Source organism: Heterodontus francisci, chromosome 20 (assembly GCF_036365525.1).
Source record: "Heterodontus francisci isolate sHetFra1 chromosome 20, sHetFra1.hap1, whole genome shotgun sequence".
Classification (NCBI taxonomy): Eukaryota; Metazoa; Chordata; class Chondrichthyes; order Heterodontiformes; family Heterodontidae; genus Heterodontus; species Heterodontus francisci.
In genome coordinates, this window is record NC_090390.1 from 20,015,423 (window position 1) to 20,028,486 (window position 13,064).

The 13,064-nt window shown below is 43.5% G+C and overlaps 1 protein-coding gene across 1 annotated transcript in view; it reads left to right on the forward strand.

The window, feature by feature from the left end:
* The window catches only part of LOC137380511 (catenin alpha-3-like), a 2,550,805-nt gene that overhangs the window by 1,222,620 nt on the left and 1,315,121 nt on the right, over positions 1-13,064 (forward strand). Inside the window, exon 11 of the mRNA XM_068052420.1 lies at positions 8,316-8,357. Within this exon, the coding sequence (XP_067908521.1) occupies positions 8,316-8,357 (42 nt within the window). The remainder of the gene's footprint in view (positions 1-8,315; positions 8,358-13,064) is intronic.

The window sequence follows — 13,064 nt, forward strand, 5'->3', positions numbered from 1 at the left end:
CGTATGACATTGTTGCCCTTTGCTGCACAAGTGACAGTGTCAAGGTGATTTTCCAGTTGAGTAATAAGATATCTGATTGAAGTTGATTGATCTTGTCTTGGTGCAATGTGGATTGCACTCAATGTTTATCTAGTTGATCAAGATTTGTTGCTCAGTCTCCACATCCACTTCACAACATTCAGCTAGATCAAAAGCTTTGGCCCATTTTAAAATCTCAGACAGTGGCCCTCTTTCTCCGGGCATTGGTGCCATTAAATTTTGCACAAACGTCCTTCTTTAATCCATAGTTTTTCTTTCACATTCTGTGTCCATGAAGCCAAATTTTATATTTCTTGGCATAAATGTCTACAAACAGCATCATGTACTGTTTGGCCTGCTGATTGGTTAATTAGGTCTTTCTCAACCTTATCACTGTCTGCATTACTTCCAGTATTGGAAAGTGTGTTGAATATATTTCGCAAATGTTCTCCTCATAATGCAAGAGCAAACTTATTTTTCATGTAGATATCAAAACTTACCATGACACCTTCAAAACTTAACTCAGGTTGTTGATTGGTCAAATGGGCCTTGATAATGGAACCCTGATGACCGGTTACCAGTGAAACTGAATTCTCATTCAGACAAATTCAGACAGGTGGGATTCACTGGATCCATGGTTATGGGTTCATTCCCAACACTCACAGGCTTCCAGGTAAGTGAAGTGTGTATTCTGTTTGAGGGTTAATTACTATATTAGAAACATAGAAACATAGAAAAATAGGAGCAGGAGTAAGCCATTCGGCCCTTCGAGTCTGCTCCGCTATTCAATATGATCATGACTGATCATCCAAACTCAGCACCCTGTTCCTGCTTTCTCCCCGTATCCCTTGATCCCTTTAGCTCTAAAAACTATATCTAACTCTTTCTTGAATATATTTAATGATTTGGCCTCAACTACTTTCCGTGGTAGAGAATTCCACAGGTTCACCACTGCCTGGGTGAAGAAATTTCTCCTCATCTCTGTCCTAAATGGCTTACCTTATGCTTAGACTGTGACCCCTGGTCCTGGACTCCCCCACCATCGGGAACATCCTTCCTGCATCTAGTCTGTCCAGTCCTGTTAACATTTTGTAGCTTTCTATGAGATCCCCTCTCATTCTTCTAATAAACTCTAGCGAATACAAGCCTAGTCGACCAAATCTCTCTTCATATGTCATTAATACCTGCTAACTCATATTTAATATCTTCTACATTTGCAGTAAGCCTTTTTTCAATACTCTTGGCCCAATTCCATTCCTAAAATGTCATGTTTGTCTTTACTTTTTATTTGCAGGAAAAGTCCTTGATTTTTACAAGTGATACAATCACCACATAGTGTCTCTATAGGCTGAATTTTACTGTGAAGGTTGGGGTCCTGTTGCTGGGGCCAAAAGTTGGAGGCGAGCCCGCTTCGGTCAGTGGCGGGACCCAGGGAGGCATCTTCCTGGCAGCGGCCACTTAAGTGGCTGCTGCCGGGGCTGCTGTCCATATTAAGGACAGTAGCCCCCAAGAGCTAGCGGCCCAATCAGAGGGCTGGCAACTCAGCAGCCTCAGCAGCGCCACTGCTAGCGGTGGCCATTGTTGAGGCTGCACTTGCAGGTTGAGTGCGCCTCAATGGCCGTGTGTCCTCGAAAACAGGTAAGTGAGGTCTGTGGATGCTGGGGCCAGGCTGGCAAGCCCCAGCGATTGGGGTAGTCAGGGGTGTCACTGAGGGTAGGCAGTGTCTTTGCCGCGGGGAAGCCATTGTCACTGGGGGGCCCCAGGTTGCACTGGACTGTCTCCCCTTGTGGCTGTGGGCACACCCATTGCTGACAAAATGCCCATGGAGATGGGAAGAGGCTTTTAATTGGCCACATAAATGGCTCAATTGAGCTCCTGGCAGGTGGCACATCTGCCACCTTTCCCGCCGCTGGCAAAATGGCAGTTCAAAGACAATGGGCATGCCCCAACAACTTCCCATGCCATTTTGGGGGTCTTCCCACCTCCCAGCTCATTGCCAAGGAACTGGTAAAATTCCAGTCTCTATCTCTATCTCTGGGCTGCATCTTTGAAAGGGTCAGGGTCCAGGTCAGAGGCAGGTGGCAGCGCAATTTGGCGCCACCAGCTTCCATGCTTAACGTGGGTGGGAGACAGGTGGTGGGGTCTGATGGATCATGCAAGGGACCGACCCCACCTCATCCCGGACCCATAACAGCTGTTGGGCCACAGCTACAGCCACTGGCCATTCCCTGGAGGGGTTGCCCTTCCAGGATTATGATCAGGCAGCTATGACTTTTTAAAAATAAAAATAAACTCACCTCCACTTGTCCCTCCCTGTCTCCATCTTAACATCAGCAGCTCCCATTTCAGATGGTCAAGCTGCATGTTTCTCTCAAGTCTAAGTGACAGCTGTTGTCTGTCAGCTTTGATAGCTTCGCCCTTAGTTCTTCTTTAAATATTGACATCTGTGGCTTATGTATCTCCGTTGATTCAAACAGAACACCCACGTGTCCGCTGTTGACAAAGTTGCCTCAGTTTCCTCTTTCATGACAAACTCTTCTTTCCCCCACCAATAACTCTTAACTCTTTCCTTTTTGAAGGGAATTTAACAGTTGTAAACACTGCTCCCCTTTCAGCGGAAGCACATTCAGCACCTCACTTGCACTTCTGTGCAATATGCGAAAAGAAAACTCAACATGCAATTCCTCATCTGCCCCTCGACTGTAATTTCCCTCCCTCTCTCTGCAATGTTTTCTTATTTTATTGGTACTCTGGTCAATGCCTCTTTAAACTTTCCTCTCTTCATTCTTCTAATCTGCATACACCATTCTCCAGTGTGTCACCACAATGTTGAAATCAAGATCGTTGCATAATCTCATATTCTATTTCATTCTTTCCCTGGTTCCACAACTGTAAAATTCTTTGCTTCCCTTCGTCTTTTCTTTCCCTTCAGTTTTAAAACACTAACTTGGGGTGACCTAATTACATCTTTCTGATTTACCTCAGCTCTTTTACTGTTCTCTATCTGGTGTTGTCCTATAGCATGGGCCTTGACCCCTCAACAATAGTGAAGAAAAACTAGAGACCCCCTGTCACCCCCTGTCACCCCAGTGTGCCAGTGTAATCATTGGCTGTGAAGCACTTTGGGACTTCCTGAAGTTGTGAAAAGCACTGCATAAATGCAAGTCTTTCTGTTGTTCCATTCCCAGACAGCTAAATCTGCATTGCAATAGGGGTTGGTCACCTCAATTGATGAAATTCAGAAATGCTTTCCATTGTGAACTTTGGACCAGAATTTTAGGTTGGGTGGGAGGCCCCGCCCACCAGCTAAAAAATCGGGGGCGAGCCTGCCTCCACCGGGCTTGGGGAACCACACTAGGATTTTACGCTCTCCAGGCCCGTAATTGGATTTAGGCAGGACTTCCACCTCTCTGAGGCAGGAAGTCCTGTCTCTAGGAGCTGCCGGCCAATCAGCGGGCCAGCAGTTCTCAGCCCCAGCAGCTCCACCGGGAGCAGTGGCCACTTCTGGGACTGCACCCAGCCAACAGCAGGATTGTGGATGTCGGCCCCAGAAGAGAGGTAAGTTTTGGGGCCTCGCCGGGGACAATTGGCTGGGTCCTGGCAAGGCATTGGGGGTCAGTTGGTGGGTACGGGGTGGCGTGTAGTCTATTGAGGTTGGTTAGGGCTTCGGGGGGGAACCCTCCATGGGGCACAGGGGTGCCTAATCAGGAGTGCCCCCTCCACCACAGCCCATGAGGAGGCTGCCGGGTTTTACCTTGTGGCCTTCTGTGGGGCCACAGGCGCCCGCCCGCCGCTGGTAAAATATCAACGGCGGTGGGAGAAGACCCTGAAATGGCAATTAATTGGCCACTTAAGGGCCTTGATTAATCTCCGCCCCTGGTAAAATTGAAGTGGGGGCGGGAAGGCATCGCACCCAATTTTACGACTCCCTCCCTGCCACCAGCCTGCTCCCATGGGGGAGCCATGATCTCAGGGCATCAGACTGAGACTGACCAAATGTAGTTTGCTTAAGACCTTTGCAGTTATTGGAACTAGCTCTCATCCAATTGGCATGGCAGGATTTGAACCCAAGCACCAGAGATAAAAGGCCTGTGTTCTAACTCAATCCAATGTGCACAACCTCCTGCAGTTAATCAAACAGCAGTTTGAGCAATTGAGTTTGATACTACAATAAATGGCATTATACAGCATTGATGATAATTGTAATTAGCAAAGAGTCCCTTACATTGCTCAGAAATGAATCGGTTTTACCTGTCCTATTGCTAGATTCAGGAATGCAAAGATATATTTCTACATCTCCACGTAAGAGTGAATACTGGCACACCTTTATATTACAGGATATAAAGCCTACAATATTTTGGCCCTCAGAACCCAAATATATATTTATGGATTATAATTGGAGATAATCAAAGTACCTTGAGCAGTAATTATGGAAAGGTGAAAGTTGCAACAGAACCCATTAGTGGGCAGTCTGTGAGTGCAGTGAATGGCTTCTGCTAATTATTATTTATCACAGAACTATAACATTTACAATATAATTACTCGTCCAGCATTTTTGTTGATGCAACATAATTTACGATTGAGAACTGTTGCTTTTCATGAATCATGACAGGATTTTGCCTGAGAAATTAGTCACATTCCAAATAACTGCAGTGTCTTGAATGTAGTAGTTCTGTTCTGCTACGTTGAATTATCGAGTATAAGATTAGAGAGAAGGCTCTTCATTAGCAATCAGCAACTTCCTAAATATCACCAGATTAACTTAATGAATGCAGCACACTAAACAGACTGCTGTATCAAATAACTCAGATGTTGTGTTTGCTGTCTTAAAGAGTCCACAATTTATACATGCTGCAGCTCTCTCCCTTGCCCTTTCAGTTGGCCGAAGATTTCTTTTAAACTATCAGTTTTCTCAGCAAAATACAATGGCCCTGAATTTCCAATCAGGGCTGTCTGGATTGCCTCTTGTAACTTTGGTGGGAATTTGATGGAATCCTCAGAGAAACAGCCACCTTGCAGCTGTTCACTCTGCTTCTCTGGTGGGTTCTCTCAAAGGAGATCCAGAAAACCCATATGGGAAATCAGGGCCAGTAGCAGGTTTCAGAACACACAGAATAAAAAATGAAGAACTTGCATTTATATAGCACCTTTCACAACTTCAGGGAGTCCCAACTGCTATAGAACCAATGTAGTATTTTTGAAGTGTCGTCATTGTTGAAACGTCAGAAATTCAGCAGCAATGCGCAAGCAGCAATGGAGGAGAGGTTTGGTCCAGGTTTCTGGGGTGGGGTGGGGTAGGAGTGGAGATCTGGGAGATACCAGAACTCACACCTGGGCCCAGGGTCACTGTTACAGACTTTAGGATGGGAAATCACTCTCCAACGACTCTGAAGTGCAGTTTCAAGGTTCAGGGAGCAGGATTAATGGCATAGGCTGAGCCTATACATGGTAACCAGGGGCTACAGGGGCCTTATACAGAGGGACTCTGATACCATTCCTCCAGTGCTCACTCGGGGCAACTGGGCCCTGTATTGGGAAAGGGTCTCATCCACACCCCAGGGTAAACAGAAGCAACAACGCCTTGTTCTGGAGATAGGTCTGACACAACCTCCCCTCCATCCCGGGTAGAGTTTCCAACTCTGGTTGGACGTATTCCTGAGGTTTTATCACATGACCGCCCACCTCCAACAGTGCTGTACAAATAGCCTTTCTTTCCCATTTCCAATATATCTATAATTAATAAACAAGCATTCAAAGAATATGAAAAATTAGTGGGCTGGATTTTAAATGCTCACAGCCGATCTCAGCGACAAGCTTCAAAAATGGTGGACCGCCCATGCGGATTGCCCATTGCGGAGTGCCGCGATATTAAACGAGGTGGCTCATTTAAATGGCTGGGGTGGACTATACCCCCCAGATGATGTGGAAGAGGTGGGCGGTCCGTCCCTGGCAACAGCATCAGGTGCTACTGCGCAGGCACCGGCGCCATTTTTAAAGGGCTTCCAGGCCTTCCATTTAGTTTACATATTTAAAGAAATAGTATTTCAAATTTAATTTAAAAAATAAACAAAATGTTTCTAGCCCCTCTCCCACTTCCCCCCACAATAACCATACAGTTCATCCCTTGCCCTCTCCCCCATCAAAATACTTACCTAGTGTACCTGACCTTCCCCCACCAAAGTTTATAAACTTTTAACTTCAACTCCTTGCCACCATCCGCTAGACCAATCAGAATAGGCTGACCCCGCACTGCCCCCCACCCCCCCACCACTGAAATATTTACCTGCTCCCCCCCAGTGTCTCGCATCGGATCTCCAGACGGACATCCGCAGGCACAGAAATGCCAGCCACCGGCACCAATATCGGAGCGGGATGGCCGGTGAGAGCACGTAAGTGATTAATTTGTTAGCTTGCATTGTTTTACATATTTAAATTCTGTTCCTGTCACCGAGCGGCGGGGGGGGGCCGCCACGAGGCCTTGCCGCCACCGACAATATCGGGCTTGGCCTTCCTGGCATTGAGCCTCTTAGCGGGCCTCTGCCGGGGGCATTTTCCATCTCCCCCTTCCATGACCCCCGACATCGGGTGGGTGGGGGGTCTGTAAAATTCACCCCAGTATCTTTTATTAAATGCCCTTATTATTTTTCTCCAGGGTTTGCTTGCTTCAGCGTCCAGGAGATTAATCTTCATTTCCTGGAGACTCTAAAAGAAACGCCTGCAGTTATATCACCCTTTCAAAACCCCAGGATGTCCCAAAGCACCTCACAGCCAATGGAGTACTTTTGAAGTGTAGTCTCTGTTGTGTAGGAAAAAAACATAGCAATGAATTGGCTAAAGAAAAAATACATTTTATTTTTATACAATAGAGCATTTAAATAAGTGAAAACAATTCTTAGAAAATCCTTTGAAGAATACTGTGCTGTTATTCATAAATAAATATTATTTAATGTAGGAAACACAGCAGTCAAATTGTGCACAGCAAGCTCCCACAAACAGTGGGATAATCTGTTTTTGTGGTATTGATTGAGGAACAAGTATTGGCCCCAGGCACACCAGGGATAACTCCCCTGCTGTTCTTCAAAATATTGCCATGGGATCTTTTTACATCCACCTGAGTGGGCAGACAGGGCCTCAGTTTAATGTCTCATCTGAAACATGGGTAAACCTGGAAGGCTGGCAACCCTAATCCCAAAGCAACTGATCCCTGCAGGGGGAGAGGGTCTGATACCCAACCCCAGAGTAACTGGGAACAATAGGATCTTATACAGTGAGAGAATTCAGCACCCCCATCTTGAGTAACAAGAAGCAACTGGGCCCAGCACAGGGGATGGCTAAAGGATCTGACACCCCACTCAAGGTAACCAGAGCAATTTCCCACACCTACCCCACCCCTCCAACCACCACAGGAATTACTATAAACACCTCTGGGTTACTCATAATTATTTCACTAAGATTCCTTCAGACACTGGAAGAGGTTCCAGTTCTTAATCAGATTAAAAGAATAACTGCAAATGGTGGAAATCTAAAATAAAAGCAGAAAGCTGTGGAAACACATTAAAGCCATCAGCATCTGAAAGATCAACAGTTCACCTGAGGCAGAAACGAAGGGTCCTCATGTGTTTTCTCAGATGCTGGCATTATTTCTTGATAAAATTCTTTGTGTGCATGTATGTGATACATAGTGTTTGTTCTCTTCAGGTCTGAGCCTTCCTCTCTGTGGCTCGGTTCAACAACTGTTTTATTGGTGCAGTCTTATTGACTTTTTTTGTTAAAATGTCGGTTTGAGTTATATTAAATATAGTGAAAATCCATTGTGGTCTCGCTAAATGATATCAAACTGGATGTTTGCAATTGCAGTGAAAATTCTTTATTCTAAAATGGTTTCCATCACATTCATATCTAGTACTGTTAACAATACCCACATATAGTCCCATATAGTTGTTGTATTTCAAAATGGTAAACTATTTTCTTGGCAAGAGGCTTATAATATTACCAAGAAGAATAGTTAGCCTAAAGATTGGAGAATTTTAGATGCCAGAAAAGGATGCCCAAAAATTGATAAAGTGGGAGAAACTCGAATGAGAGTAAACTAACCAGAAATATAAACAAAAAAATTGTAAGAACTTTGACAAGTATGTAAAAAGGAAAAGAGTAGAAAAAATAAATGTGGGTCCCTTAAAGGCTGAGACAGGAAAAATTATAATGGGGAATAACGAAATGGCAGTGACATGAAACAAATATTTTGTGTTCATCTTTACAGCAGAATCCAAAAAATCCAGAAATAGTGAGCAACCAAGGCTTTAATAAGAGTGAGGAAGTAATTAAAATAATTAACATTGGTAAAGATAAAGTACTGGAAAAATTAATAGGACTGAAAGCCAACAAATTCCTGGACCTGACAACTAACATCCTATGGTGCTAAAAGAGGTGGCTGCAGATATAGTGCCTGCACTGGTTGTGATCTTCCATTATTCCCTAATTCTGGAACAGTCCCAGTGGATTGGATGGTAGGAAATATAACACTGCCATTCAAGAAAGGAGAGAGAGTGAAAACAGGGAACTACAGGCCAGTTAGCCTGATATCAGTCATTGAAAAAATGCTGGAATCCATTATTAAGGAAGTGCTAACAGGGCACTTAGAAAATCGTAATATAATTACGCAGAGGCAACATGGTTTTATGAAAGGGATCGTGTTTGACAAATCTATTAGAGTTTTGTGAGGATTGATATGACAGAGGAGGAGGAGTGCAACGTATTTTCTTGTTCCACTTCTCCACAGTTCACAACATCTATTTAAATGTTTACCCAGTTACTGATGCGGTCAATCATATATTCTACTCTTTATCCCAGAATAAAATACACCAACCAGATTTCTTTAATAAACAACAAAATTATCTGTTTATTATAAAACAAGACTTATCCAGTAATGAAGCAAAGCATTAACACACAGATTGAAATATGGAAGTCCCCTTTTAAAGTACCCCACACAGAAACTCACACGTACAATTAAAAAAATAAAGAAATTTGCTCTGCAGAGCTCTGTTACACAAAAGACAAAAAAGAGTACTTTGGCCAAATACTTGCTAATTTTTGAAGAAAAAAGAGAAGATATGGAAGGATGTCAGTTCTCCCTATTGGTCTGGCTTTGGGGTACATGGTGAAGGGTCACTGGGATCTTTTCAGAAGCAGTTGTTTCTGGAGATGTCGAGAATTAATCTGGTAGGCTTTCCAGGGCTGGCACCAGGGTTTTTTCAAAGACAGGAGGAAAGAGAAGCTGACACACTGGACCTCTCAGGGTCTCTTAGAGAGGTGCAGGAAAGATGAGCTGGGGGTTTATTCCTTGGCAGGTTGATCTTCAACTGCTTTTCAAACACTGTCCACATCCCAACTAAACCAAAACAATATCTCAGAAGCGAAACCACAAGCAGCCAGTCAGAACCTCCTGACTCTCATAAATCATGACATGTCACTTCTCTGTATACATCTTCCCCAGGTCACCAAATTTTCTGTTTATTTATCGTAAGGCATGTGACATTCAGTAAAGGTTGTTTTCAAACATAACATCTCAGTGTCCTTTCAGTGAACTGTCAATATGTCCAGCATCTATGAAATCTTCAGCCTTCCAAAATTGAATCCATTTCCACCATTTAAATATGAGTACTCAAAAAATTTAACAAGAAATGGAAGCACTTTCATAACACTCCATCCTTGGAGGAATGAAACACCATTTTCAAATGCGTTTCATTACAATGTATGGGAAAACAGATGAAAAAAATTATTAAAACACATTTACACACTCATTCTCATTCACTCTTTACCTGCAGCAAATACAGTTCTGCTTTGTACCATCTTTGCACTCAGATAACTCACAGCAAAGTTAGATCCCAGACAAAGCATCCGCAATTACATTATTTTTCCCGCAATGTGGATAATCTTTAAGTGATAAGGTTGCAATAGTAAGCTCTATTGGAATAGTCTGGCATTCTGGTTTATAAATTTTTCCACAAAAGCTAGGGGGCTATGATCTGTATCCCTCTGTAGTTGTGGAGACTTCAAAATGCTTAAGAGCTAGTAATAAGCTCAGGAATTCTTTTTCCACTGTTGAATATCTTTTTTGGTGTTGATTTAGCTTTTTGGAAAAGTATCCCACTGGCCTTTCTATGCCTGATTCATCGTCTTGTAACAGGACTGCACCGACCCCCAGGTCACTAGCATCAATTACTACCTTGAAGGGCTTAGTGAAATGCAGGGCAGCCAACACTGGTACATTAATCAAAATGGCTTTCAGCCTCTCAAAAGATGCTTGGCACTCTCCTGACCACACTACTTTGCCTTTCTTTTCTTGTAGCAAATCCGTCAGTGGAGCAGCAATAGTACTAAAACTTGGTATAAACTTGCAGTAGAAACCACACATCCCCAAAAACCTCATGATTTCTCGTTTAGTCTTAGGGATAGGGACTCCACCAATGCTTGTACTTTCGTGGCTGTTGGTAACACATGTCCTTGCCCTACTATATGCCCGAGGTAGGTTACTCTCGATTTTGCAAATTCACTTTTGTCTAGGTTTATCACTAAATCAGCCAATTGTAATTTCTAAACAGAGCTTCTAGCTGTTCCAAATGGTCCTTCCAAGTGTCACTGTATACCAGCATATCATCAAGGTAAACCAGACAGTTAGGAACACTGGCTACAACTTGACTCATTAGTCTCCGAAAAGTGGCTGGGCCATTTTTTAGACCAAATGGCATCACTTGGCATTGGAAAAGACCATCTGGTGTGACAAATCCTGATATTTCTTTAGCCCGGGGTGTTAAAGAAACCTGCCAGTATCCCTTTAACAAATCTATTATTGTATGAAACATGACACTGCCCACTCTGTCAATACAGTCTTCCAAGTGAGGAATTGGGTAGGAGTCTGCCTTTGTTACTGCATTAACCTTTCTGTAGTCTATGCAGAATCTAGTTGAATCATCAGGTTGAGGTTTTATCACAACTCGGGAACTCCAGCTGCTTTGACTGGGTTTAATTAAGTGGTTGTCCAACATGTATTGGATTTCTGCTTTTACCTGGGCTTGTTTTTCTGAACTTAAGTGATAAGGATGCTGTTTTATAGGAATGGATTCCCCTACATCCACATCATGTGTGGCGAAGATTGTACATCCTGGCTTGCCCCTACTCTTTTATATGCCGTGAGTAGCCTTGTTAGGCCTTCTCATTGTTCTGCATCTAAATATGAAAGCATCGTGTCCAATCTCCGTAACAATTCAGTATTATCTAACCGGACAGTAGGAGGTTCAATTTGAGAATTGTCTAGGTCTCCTTCTGCCTCATCCTCACTATCCCTTTCATCCTTCACTATCCCTACTACCTGACATACCTGTGCTTGCTTATCCTCCTGCCGACGATGATATTGTTTCAAAATATTGATTTGACACAGCCGATTCTTTTTCCGGCGATCTGGGTTGCCAATCAAATAATTTACTTTACCAATTCTTTTGACAACTTTATATGGACTACTGAACTGTGCTTTCAATGGTTCACCCTGTAAAGACAGTAATACTAACACCTCATCTCCTGGTTGAAATGTTTGGTTCTTGGCATACTTATCTGCCTATTTCTTCATGGTTGTTTGGGAAGCTTTCAGGTGGTGGTGTTCCCACGTATTTGCTGCCCTTGTCCTTCTAGTTGGTAGAGGTCGCGGGTTTGGAAGGTACTCTCTAAGGAGCGTTGGTGCATTGCTGCAGTGCATCTTGTAGATGGTACACACTGCTGCCTCTGTGCGTCGGTGGTGGAGGGAGTGAATGTTTGTAGATGGGGTGCCAATCAAGCGGGCTGCTTTGTCCTGGATGGTGTCGAGCTTCTTGAGTGTTGTTGGAGCTGCACCAATCCAGGCAAGTGGAGAGTATTCCATCACATAAACAAACAACAACAACTGAACAACATAACAACAGGGAGGCAGTGGCGTGGTGGTAATGTCGCTTGACTAGTAATTCAGACTCCCAGACTAATGCTCTGGTGATATGGGTTCAAATCCCACCATGGCAGATGGTGACATTTGAATTCAATTAATAAATTTGGAATTAAAAACTAGTCTAAATGGTTTCATTGTTGATTATTGTAAAAACCCATCTGGTTCATTAATGCCTTTAGGGAAGGAAATCTGCTGTCCTTACCTGGTCTAGCTTATATAGGACTCCAGACCCACAGCAATGTGATTGACTCTTAAATGGCCAAGCAAGCCATTCAAGGTCAATTAGGGATAGGCAGTATATGCTGGCATAGTCAGCGACGCCCACATCTCACAAATGAATGTAAAACAAAACTAAGTTCAGCATCTATGAAATCTTCAGCTTTCCAAAATCGAATCCCTTTCCACCATTTGAATGCAAGACCTCAAAAAATGGAAGCAATTTCAAAACAGGATGTAACTAACACAGCAGATAAAGGGGAAACAGTGGTAAATTTGGATTTTCACAAGGGGGTTGGAATACAAGGGTAAGGAAATCTTGCTGCAATTCTACAGCTTTGGTGAAACTGCACCTGGACCACTGTGTACACTTTGGTCTTCATACCTAAGGAAAGATAGACTTGCCTTAGAGGGGATGCCACGAAAGTTGACTAGATTGATTCCTCAGATGAGAGAATAGTCCTACGAGAAGAGATTGGGCCTATAGTCTCTAGAGTTTAGATCTCATTGAGAGGTAATCTCATTGAAACATATATAATTCTGACAGGGCTTAACAGAGTAGACACTGAGAGGCTATTTCGCCTGGCTGGAGCGTCTATAACCAGGGTGCATGGTCACAGAATAAGGGGATGGCCATTTGGATAGAGATGAGGAGAAATATCTTCACTCAGTGGGTTATGGATCTTTGGAATTCTCTACCCTAGAGATCTGTGGATGCTCAGTTGTTGAGTATATAGATCAATAGATTTTTGGACACTAAGGGAATCAAGGGATATGGGATTGGGTGAGAAAGTGGAAGTAAAGGTAAAGGATCAGCCATGATTTTATTGAATGGCAGAGCAGGCTTGAGGGGCCGTAT